The 24,915-nt window shown below is 35.9% G+C and overlaps 2 protein-coding genes across 4 annotated transcripts in view; one reads left to right on the top strand and one right to left on the bottom strand.

The window, feature by feature from the left end:
- LOC106173073 (kynurenine/alpha-aminoadipate aminotransferase, mitochondrial) overlaps positions 1-24,915 on the top strand; it is a 64,125-nt gene that overhangs the window by 27,619 nt on the left and 11,591 nt on the right. The window lies entirely within an intron of this gene.
- LOC147762785 (uncharacterized) lies at positions 1,102-23,253 on the bottom strand. 2 transcript variants are annotated; one of them, XM_087008522.1, is made up of 2 exons: positions 23,017-23,253; positions 1,102-6,158 (listed from the first exon to the last, which is right to left on the bottom strand). In XM_087008522.1, the coding sequence occupies exon 2, from the start codon at positions 4,580-4,582 to the stop codon at positions 3,044-3,046; it is 1,539 nt and encodes a 512-aa protein (XP_086864648.1). In that variant the 5' UTR covers positions 4,583-6,158; positions 23,017-23,253; the 3' UTR covers positions 1,102-3,043. The 2 variants fall into 2 exon arrangements, with proteins under 2 accessions (XP_086864648.1, XP_086864647.1); XM_087008521.1 differs by lacking the exon at positions 23,017-23,253 and adding an exon at positions 17,199-17,721.

Raw genomic sequence — 24,915 nt, 5'->3', positions numbered from 1 at the left:
CAATAATAACACTGGAACTAGTACAGAAATAGAATAATTTTCCACGCAGATGCGTCATGACACTTCTTTTATGTAATACTTTTCTATTATTATAGTAGCATAACACATGTCTAATTGCTCCAAAAGTGATGCACACCTACTGCTAATGTGGGCTTATTTTTGATAACAGCAATGCAATGCCAATGTCATTCAGAGACACATTATAGCTCTCAGCACTTTGTTGATACAAGCCCCATTTACACACAGCATGGTGATTGCAATTCTAGTGCGCTTATCTAAATTCACTTTTTGCATTCACACACGTAAAAAACGAAATCGAGATTCGCCTTGTTAGATCTGGTAACTGTACTGGCCATTGCTAGGAGAGCAATGATATGTCTTGTTGAACATGTGTATTTGTTTCCAGTCTCTTCAGTCATGCTTTTGCTTTTAATGTTCACAATATTCTTTTTTTTTCTGTATAAAATACTTGGTTTTGGGAAACTTTTAGGAACTTGAGACCACATGGTGTGTGTATTTTACTTCACTTTCGACTGGATACATAGGAAAATGAATGTGTGCTAAACATATCAACATTGGCTGTTAACATTGATTGTGTTCCCACTAGAGATTCTAGGCCTTGGTAAAAAATGTGCATCGATAGAATCCTACTTGTGAGGTGGATTATTTTAAATGGTGATCTGGCAACGCTTTGGTTCGCATTTGCTTCTCGATTACTTTGAATAGTTTATATTGTGTTTTGTTTATCTGTGTGGGTAGGGAAAACTGTGGAACTTGTATTTCACTCAGTCAGGGTTGAGTTCTTACAGTGGGAGTGACGACATTTAGTAAGAGTGTCTGTACTGCTGTCTGTTGTGTGCAGTTATTTACTTCTTGGAATGTTATTGTAGTTGCTTTTCAAGGACAGACTTGGTATTTTTATAACTATCGATCACTGACTAATTCTCAAGCTATTGGCAAAATAACTGTTACATTTTCATTGAAATTACAGACTCTTAGGTGAATCTTTTCAACATATCACTGTCATAATTCTTTATTATCTATATCTAATAACTTGAATTATTACATCAGTGCTACATAATATTGAAATTTGAATGCATCTTGAAAAAATGGTGTTTATTGAATTAATATTCTTATTTCATAATTACATATGATAAAGTGATTGAGTGAAAGCCTAAAAGAATAACTCATGATTTGATGTTTTTTACAGTGATTCTGCACAAGGCAAAGATAAATGTAATCGTAACATTTTGTATAGGTTGGTGCTTTTGAATTTCTTCTACTGTAAGCACTACCTATATAGGTACATTCCACAAAACAGTGAAGATATGTGTTCCATCACTGATGTACACAGTTTGAGTATCATTTCTATTACCATTTTATATCACTTTTTAATTACTGTTGATTTTTCTCCACATTGGAGGTTACATTGATGGTTTAAAGAAAATAGAGAAAATAAGTGGACAAGCCAGAACTATGTTATTAGTTCACATAATGTGTGTGTCACTGACATGTTATGTAGAATGGCCCTGTACTTAAACTAGTGATATCACATCAGCATAGCTTGTATTGAAATGCATAGTGAAATAATGTGCTGAAATGAAAGAAAAATCATGAATTTTGGCACTTTTGAAACCTTCCAATGTATCAATTTTTTGTGAAGAACATTTACATCAAGGCATCAAACCTTGTTTTGTTGGTTGTCACAACAATACTGTAATAAAATTTGTTCCAATTTCAGGCCTACCCAACTACCAGACTCGGCACCGAATGATCCCGAATTCACCGGTAGATCGGACCACACTACCCTTTTTCAAGGTGTGTGTCAGATCGCATTTCACAGTATCATACCCTGAACAAATTTTGAGTGGTGATGCAATACTTTTCAACCCCGCTGAGAATCGTCACTATCACATCGCGTACTAGGCAAGAGCGGTGTCGCGTCTGATACTGTGAAATGCGTACTGATACACACCTTGAAAATGGGTAGTGTGGTCCGATCTACCGGTGAATTCAGAATCATTTGGTGCCGAGTCGGGTAGTTGGGTAGGCCTGAATTTCATTTAGACATTTCCAATAACAGAAATCCAATTGAAATGCCAAACTCTAAATTTTCCAGAAAATATTCCATAATGGTAATAGAAATCTTTTATATTATCTCTGTTGACAACTTCATATGAATTTGAAATGGTCGGAGTATCTTGAAGTACAAACTACGGAATTGTGCACGAGTCAAATCAGTTCTCAAAAATGCTTTGGTTCACAATAAACTGGATGTAATATTCTAAGTTAGTGTAATGCTTCAACTGCCTGTTATGTTTAAAACAGACATCAACTGTTACAAATGCAGTTTCACTGGCTTATTATATATTTTGAAATGTATGATATAAACTGTCAATTTTTGTCTTTGTTCTTGCATATACGTTTTTTCCCAAAGGCATGACAAAGCCAATTCATCCAACCAATTGTTATTACAGTACACATTTTTTCAATAAAAAGAATAATTATATCAAAATCATATATTATTGAAATCATGCTCAACAAAATTTCTCAGCATGAAAAAGAATGAATATGCATCCTAAAAACTTGTTTAGCAAAATTAAAGGCATCCATCTATCTGTCAATAATTTCTACCAACTTTTGTCTCTCTATTCAAAGAAAATAACACATTTTTTTCTTGTTCAGAACCTCTTAGTAATTGAAACAGTGCCATGTGCATAGCATGTGTTTATACATTGCAGTGTGAACTATAATATTAAATTATCACTTTAATATATCTTAATTATTACAATTACTAATGTAAACAAATGACATTTTGACAACCTGTTAAAAGGTGACATGTGTTGTCTAAGGACTGAATGTAAATATTTTTTTATTATAGTTAACTTCTTGTAAAATAGTGGTGATAACTGAATGAAAACATAATGGTTCTCTAAGTTTCTTCAGATTGAAGAAAATGAGAATTATACCTATTTAATCTGAATCATCATTTCAATTATGAAGATAAATAGAATGCTGCTCAGTTAAAAAAGAAATCTATTCATCATACTTTGTGAACTTCTATGCTGTCTTTTGTTACGTGATTGCTCTTAAAACTACTGGAATTTAAATTCAAATTTGAATCGGGAAAATTCACTTGTGGTACATGTATCTGAAGTAACGGATCATTAACATTGATACTACTGGGAGGGGGGTCTGGGCTCGGACAGCTGATTTGAATGCTGGGTAATGGGGCGTTATTCCACATGGCTCCGTCTTGAAGTTCGCTTATCTGGCTCAGTATGCTGCTCACAGATGGAGAATGGGAACGCGGCACAGTCCTCATAACTTGAAGATAGCACGAGGATCGAGGTGCCGAACATTCAGAGTCAGATCTCAAACTGAGGTTAGATTTGTGTACACCTGGAACTTGCAGAAAACAAGGGGACCTTGGCGACCCTAATGAATTTGGTGTCCTTGGTGACCTTGGGACTGAAAGTTCTGATTCTGTGCTATCACAGCTGAAATTTGATTTACTTATCGTCTTAAATCTAGGAAGTTGAAGAGTACAGGGTGACCTTGGCAGTGACCCTTCAGAATCTGTGCTAAAGCTAAAATTTGATTTGCTGATATTTAAAGGCATTGCCCTTGCCATGTGTAGGTGACAGGGCGATTTGGGGAATTCAGATCCCTCTGAATCTGTACTGAAACTGCAGCGCGCTTGACGCACAAGAGGTGTCCGCGGTCGAGGTCGAGGTAAAGGATATAACTCCAAGTGTGTCTTTTCACAAAAGTGATCTTCTGATTGCGTGTGAATAATCCTACTTGCACTTGGTGAAGGACTTTTATATTGAAACACATCAACAGGACTATATCCAGGCGATGGTTTGCCGAATGATAAATTCATACTGCAAATACTCTGAGAATCAAATGGCTGGTTTTCTATCCATTGAGCTGTTGCATCGTAAGCACAGTTCCATTCCCCCTGAGGTTCTATGTTTGGTTTCTCTATATACAAATTCAGTGGGTTGGTTCTTTTTCCTTGATTAGCATTCTTAATACATTGTGAGTATTTCGATTCTGAACAACACCCACAGGTGGCAGCAGCAGACTGGCGGGACAAGGTGGGATGGAGTAACTTTTCCCTGTCTTCAGTAGGAATTGCCTTTAAAGACGATTGCATCCGTCTTTGACGTTCAACCTCCATTTGAGAAACTCCTCCAACACACTTGCATCTACCACTGCATTTTTGTTTGTATAAGAGATAGAGAGTGAAAACTAGAAGCATGCTCCCAAGGCTTATCGCTGTCTGAATCCCGACCCAAGGGTCGTAGCTCTCATACATATGTTCCACCTTGCTTTTGGTCTTCTGTGCCGAGTGGATGTGGAACCCACTCTCCCGCTCTGAAGGCACTCTGTACTGAAAGTTTGCATGCTCCACAATCCAAGTGTCATTATCACTGCTAATCATGTTCAGGGCAGTCAAAGGCCTCTTAGGGAACGTATTATACCTGTCCTTATTGGTGGATGATAAGTTAATGGCCTGTTCCATGACCATTTCCATGGTGTTTGCACCGTTCGCACCCTCTCTCAGGATGCCCATTATGAATAAGCTACAGTACCCCTAAGGACTACCTAAGGTCCATGGCATAGCAAAGTAATGCATACATTAAAAACATCTGTGTAAGTATATTTTTGAATAGAGCGTAATCCTTTATAATCGTTATCCTTGATTTTTCATTACATTTGACTCCAGGTTGCTTTTTAGTGGCCAATATGTATAGCAAGGATTTCAACAGATCTTTTTTGAAAGGCCACTTTTGAATGACTCTCTGATGTTTTCTTTTGTATTAAAAAATTGAGTGTTCCTCTCTTAATTTCCACATTGCTTTAGCTAGCAGCCATGGCCAATAAAAAAGACTAATTGATGAATTCTTTCTTTTTCCGCTCCTCCCTTATGGTGGCTAGAGGTGCCTCCAAGGTGTTGGCAGAGTAGCTCCCAGATCATGAATGCACCAGTTCCCAGAATTTGCCACTTGTTAAAACAACATCAGAGTGACGTTTCCTAGAATTTTGTACTGCTTGAACTGTTCCTGCTGGCTACTCTGTACATATGTTTGCAAGATTTCTTTGCTATTGTAGTTACTCATATGTTGATTATTACACAACCATTTCCAAAGTTCTTTTCAGAATTTTCTTGCCAATGTCATCATGAGGACCTTCTCAGTAACTGATGATCGTAGTATTTCGATAGATATTAAATCTCCAGTTGCCTGTCATTGTTTCTTGATACATTAGAAAGCACTGCGATTGCTCTGGAACTTTGCTTAGCCTGCAGCTGCTCTTAGTTGGTTTTCACAACTGCCATTCAGATGTGGCTGTAGTGACTTTTTCACCGTTTAAGATAACGCAGTAGGGATGTGTATCTGGTTGTGCCATGTGTAAAAACAACTGAACTCCTCTGATGCTTGATGCTTTCTTTTTTTTTTCCTTTCAATATCTGCAGAGCAGTTGTTATTATGTAGCTTTACAAAGCAAGAATTAACCAAGAACAGCTCTCAAACTGGTCAGATTTAACAGTCCATGGCTTTCCACAACATTTTCTCAGCTTGATCGTCAGTATCATTCCTAGTTCACTGACTTATGATGAACCCTCTCAGAAAAACATGATGTATTTATGGAATAGATGTACATTTTTTACATACATATTCACTTTTTGTACACTGTCAGACATTGCAGTTCAGGTGTTGAAGTCAGTGCACCATTGTTGTCAAGTTGGTCCCATTCCTCATGTTTTCCTTTGCACAGGTGATTTCTGTCTTCTTCCTAAGCACTAATTGTATCCTGGTATGATCAATAAAACTCTTTGCAATATATGAAATATTTCATATTTTCTAATAATTGTTGCAGCACTGAATCCCATGTATTAATATCCCCATAAGCAATAACATAACATAAACTGCCTGGGCTTACGTGTAGGTTGCCAGCGGCTAAATGTCATCACAGCTCTCTCTCCATTGTCACCGCCAGACGCATGTGTCATACACTGTTACAATATGCTTAGCTTGATATTAGGATGAATGTGGTTTGCATAATAAAAGTTATCCTTGTGTTGGGGTCTTGAAATCAATTACCTGTCACCTTTCTTCTTAGCCAAAAGTCCATGGGCCGTACCGTACCTGTCAAAATAGCACCAGAAAGGGAAGTTAATAAGCAGAATGTCATCCAGTTATTAATTTCGATCTAATTGTTATTCTTAATACCTATAGTGTGTTAAGCGCAGGAAAATTATGGATTTATGTGGTTGCTATTTTTGTTGCAAATCTGAGTAATACTATCACTTGTAATCGTTATCTAAGAATGATTTAGCCTTTGAAATCACTCGGTGAAGTATGGATTTACTTGGTTGCTATTGTTTGGAAGCTTGGCATTACTTTAACAAAAGTATGTGGTTAATATAATGAGATTTTACACACCCATAGCAAGGGGCTTAAATTTATCTCCAAAATGGCTTTTTAAGAGTTGACAGCATTTGATGATAACTAAACAAAAAGCCTAAAATTTCATTGGCAAGCTAACACTGAGTATCCTATACTATAGTTCGGCTAGCACACTATAATTGATATGGAGTTCATAGAGGATAAGAGGGAGAGAACCTGCAGTCTGGTATCATATATATATATATATATATATATATATATATATATATATATATATATATATATATTCAGGCATCAAGAACATTAATTACTGTAACAGTTTATGACTGTAGCCACATGTTTGTGATTGTGATTGCTGAATTAAAAACTGAAACCACAGTCAGGTGTTATTGTGAAAATACTTGTTGTGAGCATTTTAAATTATGAACAATTTGGCAGGTTTTCTTGCAGGTCTTTCACTATTTACATACATTTTTTCTACTGAAAACTGTTCAGTATGGCAGAAGATACAAGGAACTGCTCATTATAGCTTCTGGAGATTCCTAAGTACAAATATTGGAGGAAAAAAAGATCACAACAGATTCCAAATGTCTGTATCTAAGCCCAGTAAAGAGGATAGGCATTATTCACAATTTATAAAATAAATGCAGTTCTTGCAACAAGTATTTAACAATTGTACCATGAAATAATAGTAAAAGTCATAGATTCAGCGATCACAGTCACAAATGTGCAGGTCCAAGTCACCAATAGTGTTACAGTACAACTTAAGTATCCACAGGATCTATGCACACACATACACACTCATGCACACTCAGGCATGCACGCGCACACGTAAACACACACATAGGCAGTCTTATGATTTTTTGCAAAAAAAATTCAGCCAAAAACCATGTACTGTACATAAACTATTACTATCTTCAGTGACATTCAATACTTAGTGTGACAGCAATGTTTGGCCTTGTATAACTGCATGACCCGCGTTCTTCATTATTTCATCATAAACTCTCTATGTACAGTCTTTATTATTGATGGATATATAACAGAAGACCAATATTGCACTCCTAAGTGTCGTAAGAATAAATGTGTGGGCTGTAAACCATCAAAGACTGGAAATCTGAAGGTGTGTCTATTTTTACAATGTAGCTGTTTGCTTTAGACATCAGTCAAATTGTGTGGTTTACAGATAAAAAGATGCTTAAGTCTGGTTTCTTTTCTTTCTTTCTCTCTCTCTCTCTCACATACACACACACACACACACACACACACACACACACACTAACTAACTAGACATTTTATGGGGTCGAGTCACTATACAATCTAAACATACTGAACTGTGAATTTCATGAAATGTTCACCTTGACAAAGATGTTTTGATCTAGTTTTTGGGTGAAAGAGTTTCAGGAAAGAGGCAAGGACCTTACCCACCCACCAGAGTGGCAATCATAAGTACTTGGAAAATATCTCCACATTTCCCGTTGGAGAAATGAAATTAGTTTACGACTTAAATATAATTTTGGCATTAAATCCCGCGGGTGGAGGGGGATTAAAAAATTTTAAGCCTCAAACTAAGATGGAATACATATAACTGCAGCATATATTGTTCAGCTAGCTTTATGGAAGAACTGACAATAAATTTCGAAGGTGCAATTAAAAATTAAAGTTCTTTATGCCTTGAACTAGGATGGATTCTTTGGTCATATATAACTGCATATAATGTTCATCTAGGCTTATGGAAGAGCTGACAGTAAATCTCGAGGGTGCAATTATCTGCAACGCTGTGGTCTCTGTGGCTTTAACTGATATTTTATTTAATATACAGGTATCTGCTCATTTTGTCTGTCACCTCCTTCGTCTGTGTCATCCCTATGGGTTTTGTGTGGTCGGTCTGTGATGAACATTTTTCTGTGAAAAAAATTACAGGAGCTTTGAAGCTTTATTGAAGGATGAGCATATAAGTTCTTAGTATTTTATGGTTGTGGGAGGTGGGGGTGTAGTAAAGCATAGGGGAACCTGCTTAAGAGGTATGTAAAGTACAGACCTTTTTGTTGATCCAAGATGATTGTCCCATGCCTAGCCTTCATAATGATCAATACATAATTTATCGAAATACCGTTTGCCATCTTTATACGGAAAGTCTTTTCTCTCCTCTACAGTATGTTCATATGGAAAAAAGGTCTTGTTGCTGTATAAGGTGTGATAGCACAAAAAAAAACTACCAGATTGAGAAGGCCATCACACTTAGGCTGCATTCCAAACAGCAGACTAACTAGTCCATGGATCAAATATGGCAGACCCATTCAAATGCTTGTTGCATAATCCCCTTGAGATTCTATTTATTGTCTATTAGGGGATAAGATAGCAAGCTTTTAAGTGGGTCACCATATTTAATATGCGGACTAGTCTGTCCACTGTTCTGAATGTGGCCATATTTATATACTAAAGACATAGGCCTTACTGGGACTCAGAATAAGAATACGTCCCCTCCCCCTTTTTTTTTTTTTTTTTGTACTGATGGGCGAAAATCCGGAGTCTAGCCCTTAGCCTCAATACAGTGATTGCACCAACACAAAAACAAGTTTTAGCCTGGGTAAGATAATTGTTTGACCTCTTGCTGTGTACTTTATTACATCTGTGACGCCATCTCCTACGTATGTATCACATATTACATAAATAAACTTTTCATGCTGCTTGTCAAGTAGGAAGGAAGATTAGTTTGACCTTTATTTACAAATGTGTTTTGTCATTCTGTATTTGGTCTATACATGTATGATCATTTTGGGGTGAAATTTTGAGGGACCACCTTTCATAGTTTTGAGTCAGTTCCAGTGAATTTTAGTAAGAGAGAAGACCTTCAGAGTTGTGGCTTGCTTATCTTTTTCTTTTTTTTTTTCAAAATCCTTTTATTCCTTCTTTCTATGAATATTTAGAAAATTAATGAAAACTTTACCATCTCCCAAATAATCCATCTGTTTTGTTATGCACAGTGCTTCATTTTGTCCTTCTTTATGTCCTTGAGTGCAAAAAAGACTCATGAAAATAGATATGAAAAAGATTTTCCACTAAAGCTGCCTACGTAAAATCTTTATTATCTAATGGTCTAACAAGGTCTACAATAAAACACTGCATGGCAAGCTAAACAGTAGAGTTTTTTTTTTTTTTTTTTTTTTTTGGAGAGTACTTTTTCTTGGCATTGTTATTCCCCATTAAATTATACCATATCTACTCAATTTTTCCTACAATACAGAGAAATGGTTTAATAACAGGATCTATATTTTATCTTTTAAAATTTAATACTGTACCACAACAGACCAGTTAGTTAAATGGATTCAGAGAAAATGTATCCAGTTCAATCATCATGATAGGCAGCAGCCATGCACTTTGTGGCTTTTGTGGTTGATAAAGTCCTTGTTATTTGAAAGAATAACATTTTTCCCTAGAATTTTATGAATAATGAATGGATTGTGTTACAGACATTTCATGATTAAGGGCAGCATGTTCAAGGTAATGATTTAAAGAATAACATGGTGTCTAGCCATTGGTGACAGTGGACGGACACCTCATCAGATGGGTTGATGATTTTCATGCAAATGTAGGGTAAGGCTTCGTTCACATGCAATGTCTATTTTCTATTTTCTATTTTCTATTTTCGGTATGTCTTATGATCACGGTCTGTGCACTGAATATCCCGCCGCGTAATTACTGGCAGCGCGAGCCAGTTACTTATAGTAACTTATAGTAACTGGCTCGCGCTGCCAGTAATTACGCCGCGGGATATTCAGTGCACAGACCGTGATCATAAGACATACCGAAAATAGAAAATAGAAAATAGACATTGCATGTGAACGAAGCCTAAGATGGACAGTGCAGTTTTGATAATTACAAAGGATGCACTGGCAAGCTACATGCCCCTTAAGACACCAGAAAGACACCTCCACTTAATTTATATTTGCAAAATGCTTGTATGCCACCGGTATCATCATTAAAGAAAAAGTGGAATTGAAATGAAATAAACAAAAATTTGCCATCAACTAAAGTTAAAAGATATGTCTGGGTTATCTATGTTCAGTTAGACCACTGTCACCATTCCTTGGACTTCTATTCTTGTTACACCGGTGTCACAAAACTGAGGGTCCTTGAGACAGAAATTCCGCCCTCCATATAGTTATAATGGTTAGGGTTAGTTTGACCTAAGTGGGTCACAATCTAGAGCGAGGCTCACCTGTACAAAGTAATGGGAAGCGGACTCTCTGTCACGGGGGACTTTCTGGTACATGACACCACCCTTTGAACAATTGTTACCGACAAGTGAGCTTATTTATGACGACTTCTTACAAAAAGCAGTTTTTCACAGAACCAGTTCCTAGTATTACTTGTACAACCTTAAAAAGTACTTTAAAAAAGTTCATTAGTCTGGTAGATATACATGAATTGTTTAATTAATAATTGCACAGACAATGCTTTCCTACCATCAAATTTTTGGCTCTACCCTGGGGGGGGTGTAGGGGACATTCATAGAATAACTGGTCAATGAATACATCTCAGCGCTAGATCATCAGCGCATGACCAGTTTGTTCTGAGGATGGCTCTTAAGTAGAGCTGAAAATTTTGACGATAGAAAAACATTGTCTGTGCAATTATTAATTAATCAAGTCAACCTTAAAGACACATTTACCTACCATGCAGCAAGGTTATTTCTGCCCACAGTACTAAGAAGCCACTGATGATATGCAAGTGCATGGAGTACCATTTAAAATATTAGTACATATTAAAGTATTGTTGCTCACAATTCTATGGCTTCTATTAAACATTGTTACTGGACACTTCGTGTGGGCTCCCAGTGGTTTTGTTCACTAAGAAAAAAAATCAATTTAAGCTTCTGCTGACATCATTTGAATGAAAAGACGCGTTATAAATGGTCCGAGCTGTATATTTGTCCAATCAATTGACATCATGTGGGCTGAACAATACCTGACAATGCAGTCGCACGACAAGAAGTAGAACTGTGCGCTAAATAAATACGCAGCTCACTGTAAACTGATGAGTGAACATAAGAGAATGAACTGACAGTTCATTGAACATACTGTTTCTCATAATTGCCTCTGCATTGAATCAAACACGCGGTCTTAAAGACCTTTCTCCAAAGACATCTGTGTCAAGCATTTGACACCAGTAATTCTTGATGGAACTATAATTCTAGTGTAATTATGATGTTTTTTTTTCTTTTCTGAGTAAGGGATAAATAGACTAGCAGGTTGCTGATATGTTCTATTTTTTTTCTTCTGTGTATGGCAGACACAACCTGTATTGCCATTGTACAATTTTTGTTATGATATGACATCTTCATTTACAACTTTTGAAGGGGGCAGGGTGTTCACCTCCTTTGTATGAAAAAGGGGCCCACTTTCTTATGACTTATATACTGGACTGAGTCCCATTTTTTTCAGTCAGAAATGACCTCCCCCTCTTCAAAATCTAGTGGAAGAGAAAACATGCTGTGTGCCATCCTCCCACTTCAATTCATAACATATCTATCATAGTAATCAAAAACGCTCTAGAGATGTATAATAATTATTGTAATATAGTCAGTGCTTTCACTGCACAATAACAAACACTTGAGTATCTCAGACATTTTTTTCACACAGTAGCTGTCGGTATGAATGCTAGGGCAGACACAGGGCATGGCTTTCATGAAAAATGATGTCCATTTGTGACTCTACATGAGGCTATTAATCTGAGTAATGAAGTGAAAGCCAACACAGCATTAGCAGTATTTTCATGGGAAGTGCTCTTCAAATTGTCTAATTTCTATGAACGATCACTTGCCAATACTTCTACCCTTTTGGTGCTTTGTGAGTTCACATAAACTGCCATGCTGTTGGTCCTGAATTGATCAGAATGCGATACAGTTATGGTAAAGTCACAATCTGATCAATGTGGAAAACTGGATTTTGAAGATACTGCATTTTTTGGCTCATAAATTCTTCAAGTAAGAACATTCCTACTGAGTGGTAGCCTCTCTGGGAAATGGGAACAGTTTTCACAAGTCCTTCCTTTCAAGGGAAATTGAAAAATGTTGCCAAATATTTTCAATTACGTACAGAAAATTGCATCATAATGGCATTTACTCAGTTTGTCTTATCATATTACCATCATCTGTAGTTCTTGAAGTTCTATATAAGAAATGGACTTTAGCAAATTTTGATGACAATAATTTACAAAGACGAGTAGTTGTCATAAATAGTACAGCATTTAGTACTGTTGTAATCTTGTCAATGAAAAAAAATGTCCACCTGACATCCAGCTTAAACCATATTTTTTTAAATTCTGAATCAGGTATTTATTATTCTTCAAATGTCATTTGTATTACCTTAATTAGAAACTAAGATGAAATGGAAGACAAATGCAAATTATACCATGGATCCATATTCCTTTCTTTAATTATCATCTTTACAGGGGTAGGCAGAATAACCATCAGTCACTGCATGTCCACGGTAATGATCTTTTTAATGGGGAAAAGTTGTTTATCTCTCAGATGTATAATTTCGGAATGATTAAAAATATATTTCTTTGTAACATTTGTGGTTGTTTTACTGAACAGACAAAAACTGTATAGTCTGGTAGTTTAGCCTTTCCAATTTAGTTGCTTAATGCAGTCTATGATGAACTGGTCCTGTAAGATGTAGTTTTAACTGAAGGGATATATAATCCCCAGAAGATATGATACCTTAGCTGCTACTGTTATAACTCACTGCAATTTGATATATGTGCTTTTTCATGTTTCTGATGGCTTTTCATCGTGATGCCCAATAATTTATACGTAAACAGTCATCATTTTTAGTGTTAACTGGCTCTTTTTATTGATCGATGCTGGATTTCACTGTTATAAGAGATTATATGTAAGATGTATGTAGTCAGACATAAAGTAAGTCAAATACCAGGTGTATGTTGTTTTTAGCATTATTTTTGCCATGCTGTAGAACATATGGGCCATGTTAAGGTAGCCTAAAATTTCGCACTGGTTTGATTTTGAGTAGACGTTTTGACTGTTAGGCACTTTCACATGCTACCCTACACTTTACTGTATGAAAGCATTTGAGAGATTGGCAACTTGTAGAGAGTTACCAAGATAAAGCCTTCACACTTGACACAGTCAGTGGACTGCATTAATTTTAGTTTGTCCCAGGATTCATAAGGCCCTGAAAGGTGCCTGAACTTAGTCTTGCTCCTTCAATTCAGTCTATGGCATTAAAAGTACTTGGAATTACTTTTATCATTATATTTCACCATTTTCGTCCTTAAACAGTAAATGATTTTGACCATGTAGCATTTTGTCAAAACATATTTCAAATTGTGTATTTTTCAATCAGAATATAGGCAGTGATTCGCAAGATTATCTCCAATGAAAAATATAATGACAAGTAGTTACCTCGATTATTTATAGATTGGTGGTTGTATGCATTAATGTGTGGCGATGCTTGGGAGAATGCACGAAATGACTGGTGCATATAGTAAGCAGGGAGTGATATGTCCAGCAGGCACGGACTTGGTGAAAATGAAAAATGATCAAACATGAAAGCTATTGGCCACAGTGACAAAAATCTTTCATTTTAAGCGAGTGCAGTGAATGAAGTTTTCCGTAAGCGCAGCTGAAGCTCACATATGTGCTTAGAATGAAGGTAATTCATTTTGATCATGCAATGAGCATACTGCTAGATCTTAATATCAGATATGTTATCTAAACAAAACTAATATATGTGATTTACTCCAATGATCTAAATCTAAACAAAACTAATATATGTTGTTTACTCCAGTGACAAATCTTTTTGATTATCATTTATATTAAGAACTGGACAGTATTGCCATGCTGCTAAAGGTTCTTGTTGACATTTTAGAAACATTAATTTTGATAATTATTCTGATCTAAAAGTACATAGTATAATGAGGATAACATAATTACAAATCCAATATGTAGAGATAATCAGGAAGCAGAAGATCTCAGTTCCTGCTGTTACATCATCAACACCATATTCCCAAGGAAACAACTTGAAGGGTATCTTGGATAATGGTCAAAAGCTCTCACGAATTTGAGTGGTGAGCACCAGTTTTGATTCTTTTAAATAAGTAAGTTTAATTTTGATGTTTTTAAAGAGACATATCCTGAACTAACAACTGCCAATAGTGTTTCAGTGGTTTTTTTTGTTTTTTTTTTTTTTTGTTTTGTTTTTTAATTTTTTAAATTTTCACGATAAGGTTCTTCAAGATGTACAGATCATTCAGACATTGCGGCAAGATAAGAGATTGGGGTAGGGATTTGGCATTGCAGCTCATTCATCACCCTGTGGTCAATAAAGATCAACTTGATTTATGTCTTGATTAACTTCAGAAGTCTTGGCTTAATTATGAGAATGGCAAAAATCGATCTTTGGAATATCATGAAAATTCTTTGTTTGGAATGCCACTGGGTAATATATGTTAATCTGAGGATCTCATAAAGAAAATACTTTTTTGATAACATCACGATTCTTGTTTATTGTGTTTCTTGGGTTTAATTAACAGTATACCTTATCTCTCCCAAGTGCACAATAACACAACAAAGCTAGACTACCACACCCTGAGTATGGGAGTCTTTTGGAAACTTTTCTGTCATCAATAATTAAAAGTATCATTAATTTTTACAACCCTAATTCTTTTGTTGGTCTAATGACACACACTCTGATATGTAGGGTAGTTTGCTTTGAAGTGCAGAATATTACACAAAATCCTAGATCTCTCCCTTTTTAGGCAATATTATTGTTATTTTTTATTACTGATAATGTATTGTGCTGATCAAAATATAGATAACAGGTAGAGCTGGCATTGTCTTCAGGTGTCATTTTTACCTGTTGAAGTGCCTAGAAGCATATGATTATTATATTGGGTGTAGGTGGCAATTGGTTTAGAGGAAAGTTTATAACTGTTGCAGATATCATCACCAAGATTGGTGTGGTTTTTGACAAATTTAAGGCATAAAGAACAATATTGACATTTTTTGATAATATCTTTTTAAACCCATGTCATACAGTCATTTTTACAGAGGTCCAATGACAATTGGTGTAAATTAACATTATTAGTGATAAAATCTAAACAGAGTGATTTTAAGAAAATCTGTCACACCCCATTGAAGTACTTGTGCACAACCCCTATCAGCTATTGGAATTTTTCTGATGTGTTTCCCAGTAAAAGAGAAAATGAAGAAAACATAAATAATTTTCACCCCAATATTGCTGATATGACATTATCAGCAAAATGATCGTACTTTTATCTGAAGACTAATAAAGTCTATGAATATAATGTGACAATTATAAAGCCGCTAATTATATAAAATCATTTTTGGCTTGATTTTTATCACCTTAAATGACCTCTTGTGAGGAAAGTTCTATATCCATGCCGTTCATGTAAGGTCCCAAACAGACATTACAACTCCCCATCCCCATTGGAGCAATTAATTGGGCGTTTAGTTCTATTCTTACATACTGAAATACATTGGGGACTCCCATGACCTGGGGCATTTATGCCTAAAGCCTAAGGTTCAAATGAAGTGCCCTTTCAGTCATGAAAAGGTCCACTCTGAATAGAAATTTGTTCTAGGTTCCATTTTATTTCTCAGGTTCGGTCAACTAAACTAAGAATGTCCACCTTTTCAGAAAAAAATCACCCTTTGAAATTACTGCTGCTGGCTACTGACCTGTTTATCATACTATTTTGTTATTCTGCCAATGTTATTCTGAGTGGGTTGGCCATATTTGACACGTGGACTAGTTAGTCCACTGTTCTTAATGAGGATTATAACACGTGATAGAATCAGCAATAGGCTTGAGGCTCCGTGTGCTAGGAATGTCATCCTAAAGAGCAATACTAAAGTGACATGCAAAACATGGAGAGTTTGTGCTGTATTTGACAAAATTTTAAAGGACACCGCATAAGATTTTCAACCCAATCATTTTTTGACAGATAAATGTCATGTATTAATGTGGCAAAAATTAATCAAATTTATCACTTTGTTACAAAGTGACACACAAAAAATTGTGAATTGGTACTGTAGTGCAATAGATTTTAATTTGACAGAACTTAAGAGAAAACAACCAGAAAAATAAATGTGGATAAAATCTTAAGTCTCCAGACTTTGGGTTCTCATAAATGATTTCCATTGGTATGTTAACATGCTTTTGGAAGCAATGTATTAAAATTGATATTTTACCACATTTGAAACCAGTAACATCAACTAGATGACAATGGCAATGCTTGCCTGTTCATAGTCAACTATATTGATCAAACTTCTTTTACCATTGTCTCTTTTTGATTCTAAAAATTAAATGATGCCAACCAGAACTTGCAGACACTCGGCAAACTCTGAAACCGTACCCACCTTTCTACTGAATGTATACTTCATACAGAGATAACAGCATGGGGTAAAGCAAGAATGTTTCCACTGATCACAACCAACTTTGGTTACAGTAAATTCTGAGTGTGACTTATTCTAATATGCAAAGTTTTACCAGGAACTTGATATCCTACTTTAGAAGTTACTGAATTAATTTGCATTAGCCCTATAGTAGCTGTTAATCGAGTAAAGATCTTTCCACCAGCTATAGTTAATAAGTCGGATATCACTGGAAATTAAATATTCTGATGACAGTTAATCACTGTTGGCGAGGAAATAAGATCCAGTTTAACCTCCATATCATTGCCATTGTTTTTGCTGAAGAATGGCCATAATTATCAATAATAGACATCACCTACCTACACATTTCTACTCTGCCCATATTAACCCTGTGTTTTGATGGATTTGGTTCTCCTAAATGACGGTGCTGAGATTTATCCTTTGGGCTTTCTTTATGATCAATATATGACAAGTCTGGGGAAGCTAACAGACTGGGGATCCGTTCACACAAGGCTCATTTGGATCGGTTCCAAATTGATCCTGAGTTCGTTGAAAGTAGTCATTGTACAAAGACTGGATTTTATTTATGTTGATGCTAATCAGTTTGGTGGAACTGAAGCATGTTTCTGAAGGATCAGTAGTTAATTCAATTTTTTTTTGTATGGTCAGTAGAGGAGTGGCTTTGATGTATAAATGCAAGAAGTCAGTTTGAATTTAGTTCAAAACTGTATTAAAGTAATCTGATGCAAACAGAGTCTTAGTAAACCAGTTCTGTTTCATAGTATGTGTGGTGGTGTGATCCTGTGACATCACATTTTCAAGTACTGAGGCCATGATTTTGTTCTCTGTTCATTTACACCTGTTCAGTCCCACCCACACACAATGAACGTATGATGCTTCCTTAAATGACATTGCCTTCTGATATAAGTGATATGAACTTAGCCTGGATTTTGGGGTATTTAAGATATTCAGCAAACTCAGCGTTAATTCTTAATGATTATCATTGATATTATAATAAAAATAATTTCAATTTTACTCAAAGTATTTGGACAAAATAAACAATTTCAGGCATTGTCAATGTGTATAAATTGCATGTGGTCAACCAGTGGGTGGAACTGCAAGTGGGTTATTGTGAAAATTGATTTTGGAATTGTTCCTTTATTTTCTTAGATTTTAAGCTCATTTTGCTCTTGTTACATAGTACAAAGGGCTCTTGGAGTCAAAAGCTCTTATTGGGATCAATATGTTTATTTTAAAAGACTTGGTATGTCCAAGATTGACATTACTGCTCAACAAGTTTTTATGTATGGAATGGTTTTCAAAGCTTCATTAATGAACAAGCCCATTGTGTAGGATGAACAGGTTAGCTAGCAACTTCACTTTCATTTGCGTCATGACATCACGTCATTACCATCCACAAAAGTGAACTGGTGTTGGAAAGTTAGGCTCCTTCCATACATCATTGATGATGGACATGAGAAATACACAGACAGAAAAGACTGAAACCAACCCAGGCCCCATTGAGGCATAAGAGACAGCAGCACACAGGTTGTACTTTCCCATGTTCTGCCTTCTTGGTGACAATAGAATAACCATTAGTTTTATAGATGTTCTCTTGTCAGCTACATGTAATGGCTTTTTAAAGCTAAAAGTAAATTAGTCAGGTTGTTAATTTTGTAATATGGGGCATTCTTTGTGCTTTCTGGTGTTTCTTTTCACAACATGGTATTTAATGATTTTTTTACCTCTCAAGGATGTGGACAATATCTCGAACACAAAAAATGTAAGCCTTTCTAAGCATGCCCATTAGTGATGTTGTGAGTGCCTGCCTGCTCCTAATACCTGTGTATTAATAAGGGGTGGGTAGGTGGGTGGGATGGGGTAGGGTGGGGTGAGTGCATATAGCCAAGGGCGGATTTAGGTTGTCTTCTGGGTCTTCTGGAAGATGGTCAGATTTTCAAGTTTACATTGACAGATATCTAATTTTTTCTGTCGGAAGACGGTCAAAAATAGAGGCTGGATCAACAAAGATAATTTGGAAGCCTGTCAGAAAATATCTCTGGATCCGCCCCTGTATACTGTCCTTTCTTAGGCAAGCAATGCAGATCTGACAAAAGGACTGGCAGATCGAGGTTTTGCTTTTCATCCCATATTCTATTCCCTTCACCCCCAAACCTTTTTATCCCTTTGGGAGTTCTAAGTCCAACCCTGAAATAGTTGGAATATATGCTACAAGGTAGCTTTCATGGCAATGCACAAGTAACATGCCTCAATTCTGGCCCGCATGTCCCCACTGATTGGCTGACAGCTTTCATTATAGTGCAGCCTGTGTGTACCATAACCTTAGGTATATAGTTCATTACTGTTTGAATTATTGATGATTTAATCACAACCACCTGTGAATTGCTGGCATACAAGGTAATTGATTGGCCCAAATTTTTAGATGACAGTTTTATACTGACAAGTTTAGTTAAAAGACGTCAGCAGCTTATATTTCTGCCCCCCCCCCCCCCCCACCCACTTTTTTTGCTGAGGGTAGGGGAGGTGAGAGAACCACCTTTTGGAAAAACTCCAATTCTGTTTTATTCTGTTCTGTTGTTCTCTGTCATTTATCAAGTTTGGTCGACAGGAGGGGTTAAAATGTCCACTTTTTCAGAGGAAGACCCCCCTTCCCCCCACTTTAAAATTTCTGGCACAAGCCTGTATTATTATCAAATGGTTAGCGGTACAGGGATACTCAGTCCACACAATGCTGGCTCTAGCTTTCAGTTTACAACAGAAATCCTGTTAATATTGAAGGCCAACTAATAATCTAGGTTTTCTCCTATTTTCTACAGGCTTTTTTACTTAAAGCACACTTACAGTAAGTATGTCTACAGAACCACACTGTGATATGACAATGACTGATTGTATTCCATTTTGTACCATAAACTTAAGTCCTTTTGAATACCTGGGCCAATTGTTTTGAATAAGAAGAGATATTGCCATAAATACAGATTCTGAGAAATTCCAATAAGTTAGATATATTGATAATCCATCACTTCTTAAGACATATCGTTGCACTTCCCTTTTCATGTTTGTACTTTTGGTACATTGATTCTGTATACGTTTTCTTTTTGGATCTGAATTAATGGATTCTCAGAAATTATCTTCCTTATGTAATGTGTCTATTGCAAAGAGAGATGAAGTTTTCATTGGTTTCTGTTTGGCTGTGTTCACATTTTACTCAGATGGGAAGATCTAAATCGGTCTGATGGTCATGCTTATTGAAGCCAGTTGAGAGCTGCTATTCAAATATGTTGATGAAAACATTGCTCTGATTGGTTAGGCTATGGAATATCATGCTACATGACCAAGCACTATTTATGATGGTTTGCATGGCCCAAGTTGAGATCCTTTATACATTGCGTTACAGGTATGCTTTTGCACTATTGTTCTTTTTGCCCTTTCACATATGACCTTGACCTCTGGTGACCTTGAAAGAAGTTGCAAATGATTTGCAGTACCTCAATTACTAGGGGTTGATACTTAGAATATGTTTCTGTGACCGTGGTTAAGGAAGATATAAGCAAATTAAGGTGACCCACTCTATTCAATGGTGGCCATTTTGGATTTTTTGCTGAAAAAGAGACTTGGCCATAAGGGGATTTATGGGAACATTTTTTGCTTTATTGAATCAGTTGAGAAACCTTTGCCACCACTTTTATTTTCAAATATATCACAATGGGGAAAGTATACCTGTTTACTGGCCTAATATTCGATTCCAACTGTTTGGACCAATCAAAATGAAATCCGATTAGCTGGTCCTTTTAGGTAACTCTTAAGTAATAGCTGGGTTATTAGCTTAAGTTGTCAATCTCCCTGTCAATGTTTAGGTACAGTTACATGCAAGGCTCTATACAAGCAAGGGTAATATAGATTAGATACTAGTACAGAATATACATGTATGACTGTAAACCCTTGACTCAAAGATATTCGGGAAGCTTTGTATCTTTGGTACTAACTAAGAATGGTGTGAACAAGTTTCATTGTGTCATGATGAAAATGATATCCTGTCCAGGCTATTATTTTTTACTTGGGTTTTTATCAACTTTTTAAGCTTTTAGGCGACATTCACAATCAAAGTTGTTCCGCAGACTAACAGATGGGTGGATCAAATATGGCCAACCCACTTGATGTAATCCTCTCTGAGAATCTACAGTACTCTGAGTCTATCAGGGGATCATGCGACAAGCTTTCAAGTGTACAGCCATATTTGATCTGTAGATCTGTTAGTCTGCGGATCATTTTGTTCTGAATGCGACCATATTGTATTTGCTTTATTTATTTCCATTTCACATTTGAGGTGTACAGTAGGTGTGGTTTTTCATTTATGATTTGATAACTTCAGCAGATTTCCAAATAGAATTTAAAACATTTCAAAAACACATGATAGAAGTTAAACATTTCGTACATCTCCCATTTATGCAAAAAAAAAAAAGTTGCGTTGCTAAACATTCCCAAGTATAATTAGGCAAGAATCCATTTTACAAATATAGCTATTCAGGTTAATTTTTCAAAGGTTATCATGTTCAGTCATTCTTGAAATGTTGCTGAACTTTGAAAAGCAAATATGCAATTAATGAATTTGATGTAACCTGCAAAGTAAAGGTAAATGTTGTCTTTAAAATATGGCATATACTGATACCTTTAAAAAGCTGCATTATGTAACATTTTTCACCACTGCATTTTTCACTGCTTTTTTCATTGCATGTCTTTTTTATCCGTACAAATATTATTTAGACTTACCTCTTGTTCTATGTTGCAAACTACTTGCATCTTTGAAAGAATTCAAGTGAATTCAGAAATCCAAAGGACCAGATTAAATTGACCATTGCAATCGATAAGCATTTAATGATTAAAGTGCTGCCTCCGTCTCCCAATCCAGAGTTCTCCTGTACCCTTAGACATAAACTTGTACAATGTACGAGTATGTCCCTACACACATCTATGCATATCACTTCTAACAGCCAGTGTATGTATTTCTTGTATAATCCCAAAAGGCTTAATCAACAGCATTTAATCAAGTTACAAAGCGGAACCAGAGATCCAATATTCATACTTTCTGGCTCTTGTTTGATTTCTCTGTGTTGAAGGAAACTGCTGGGTAGTAATGCCAACATTGTGTAGCGGTCAACTACTTTGGTATTCATAGCCTTAATGATCTCTGTGAAATACCATTGGTCATAGCCCTGGTCAACCGCCTGGCCTGAAAGGTCGTCTTTAGTGATCCACAGTGCGAGCTGCATGCACTAATGCACTTAGTTCTGAGAGGAATCTAAGCACTTAAATTGTAAAACGTGTTTCCGTCTTCATCACTCTCTCAACATAGCTCTGGTCCAAATTTGATTTAATTTATAATTTAGCCATGTATGCCACTTTATCATTTAAAGAGAATACAGAGTCTAAATGTGCGAAATATGCCTTAAAACTGGTTGAAAAACAGATTTCTCAAATGCAGAAAGGCATGTAATCAGGTGCTGTATGTATGATACCTGTTCTGTGCCTCTAATGAACAGAACACTGGTGGAATAGCAATGAAGTACTTGTTCTACTCCATATAATTTTTTATAAAAATGCAGAGCCTTACCACCTTTCACTGCAGACTATATAGTGTATATCCTATCTATAATTTATAGCATTTCAAATGTGGATTCTTGTTTTTCTCTATATTCTTTCAATAACCATACATACTATAACGTAATATTTGAAAAATAATATTTTTTCATTAGATCCACCCTTTTCTGCCAAATATTTGATTTATTTGTGGTGGTTGACAAAGACCTGTTTAATAATTAAATCCTTGATTGATAAATGTGTGGAGAAAATTAGGGGGGAAATACCTTGAAGGTAACTAGCAGGACTGTAGCTGGCTATTTCAAAGGAGGGAGGGCGTAATTTCTAAAATAGTGATCTTTTCACCAAGAAACCTGCATGTACCTAAGATCAAATTGTGATTCAAAGTGGACCCTTTTTTGGCCAAAGGGGCAGTTTGTTTGAAAACTCACCTCCCCCCCTCTCTCCAAACCCTTCCCATTGGCCTGCAACCTGTTTTGGTGGATTTATAAGGTAAAATATGGATAATTTTCTTGATGCTTTAAATATTTGATGATGAAACATACCCACCTTCCCACTTACCATTATAAAAAGCAGTAATGAAAGTAGGACAGATCCATCCCTTGTCAAATATTTGCTCTTTCCTTGATTGCCTGTTTTTGTTCTGTTCCACTGGTAACATTTACGGGCAGTTCGTGCTGAGTTCTGCTTGGTTCTAAATGTGTTTCCAATGCACTGATCACTGAAAGGGTAATTAAACATGTGCCCTTATACTGGTGGTTCCAGATAAAGTGCTCCAATCCACTTCCATTGCTCAGGTGTAACAGTGGCTATTTGGTTCTCAGAATGTCTTTTGGTTTTAGGCTAACATTGAGGACATATTTAAAGACCACAAATACATCACCTGGCAAAATAGCACATTATTTTATTTCTTTAATGTCCTTTTATTATTACTCCACTTGTCATTGTCGAGTTCATAGCAATTTGTTATAACACCTACAGCATGCAGGTTGTAAAGATTGATTGTTCACTTTGTGTGATAGAGTGCCTAGTTGATTAGTGTTAAATATCACCCCCAAAAGGTGCCAAAGCTTGCCATGACATAGTTCCATGTGGCCTTTTCTTGCTTGGCTAAAAAAATTGGTCCAGTTAAATGTCTACTTGAAATTGCCTCTGTCTTAACTTTGTTTTTTATTTGTGTTATAAAATTATGTTTACTAAATACAGCTGAAGCAGGCAGAGTTTTTTTATGTTTTCACATGCCATGACATGAGGCAGGTATACTGTGATATGAAATTATTTCAAACTTGATCTATGGATAAAGAACCAAATTATTCCACGATGGCCAGTGTGCAGTCAAATTTCACTTTGCAGTGTTTGTGTTGAAAGCTTTTGAGCCAATCGCCAATCTTGTTTTACCCAAAATAGAAATGTGTAAATGCAGTTTTATGCACATCTTTAGCTAAGATTTCCCGTGTGGTTTTAGATCCTTTTTGAATAGACTGAAGTAGATTGAAATGGTTAACGCTGACAGTGCAAAGTCTGTATGTATATGAATATGTATACATATATTCATCTTCAGGTATGATTTTTTTTTCAATTTTTAAATCAAAATGTGATTATTTTCTGAGTGGCTTTCCCCTTTTAGTTGCCCCCAGAGCACCGTGCCATTTGTTCCTACTTTTCTCTTTCAACCCAAACACCGTCTGATGCTTTTTGTTAAGGTACTTTTATGATGTTGAGGAAATACATGTATGAACAGTGATAGCTACCATATAATTAGTCTGACTAGTTATGCTGAAATTGCAGCACATGGAACACATTCAAAATCAGTTAGATGATTGCATTATCATGATTAATTTTTAAAAAATTGAAATGTTTTTTACCATCTATTCAGGCATACTCGTTGTTGAAAATTTCAAAAATTTAATTTAGGAATTAAAAATTTAGGAGCTAGCCTATTTTTCAGGCTTGATATTTCTTTCATAGCTGTTGTTTCAAAATATTCCACTTACATTAATTATTATTATTATATATTATTATCTCTCTTAAAACTTGCCAACTTTTTGCCCTTCTTCAGCCTTGCTTTGAAATGCACTTGTAGAGAAATCTACACAGTTATCTCTTATTATTCATTTTGGAGTAAACTGCAAACAAAATCTGTCTTCTTCCTAAGGCTGTTTTGATGTCTAAGTGACAGTTTAAGCCTACTTGTTCACTGTGGTTAAGCTATTCCATTTTCCAGATTACCTGTTTTTTTTCTAAAAGCATGATCTATTGTTCTTTTTTTTTATGTAGTTGTATATTTTTCTCATATTTTGTTTGTGAAAACTGCACTTAGTACAAAATGCTTTTATCTCTCTCCCTTGATCAGTGCAGTATTACATGTAGAAGTCTGAATACTTGTTACAGGGTTGAGATGGATGCTTTGTTATTATGAATCCCTTTCACATTATGAGTGATTAAGAATAATGCTTCTCT

Source organism: Lingula anatina, chromosome 3, assembly GCF_051362555.1.
Source record: "Lingula anatina isolate TDL-2025a chromosome 3, LinAna3.0, whole genome shotgun sequence".
NCBI classification, from domain to species: Eukaryota; Metazoa; Brachiopoda; class Lingulata; order Lingulida; family Lingulidae; genus Lingula; species Lingula anatina.
Note: the sequence above shows the minus strand (reverse complement) of the source record. Positions and strands in the feature narration are given on the sequence as shown.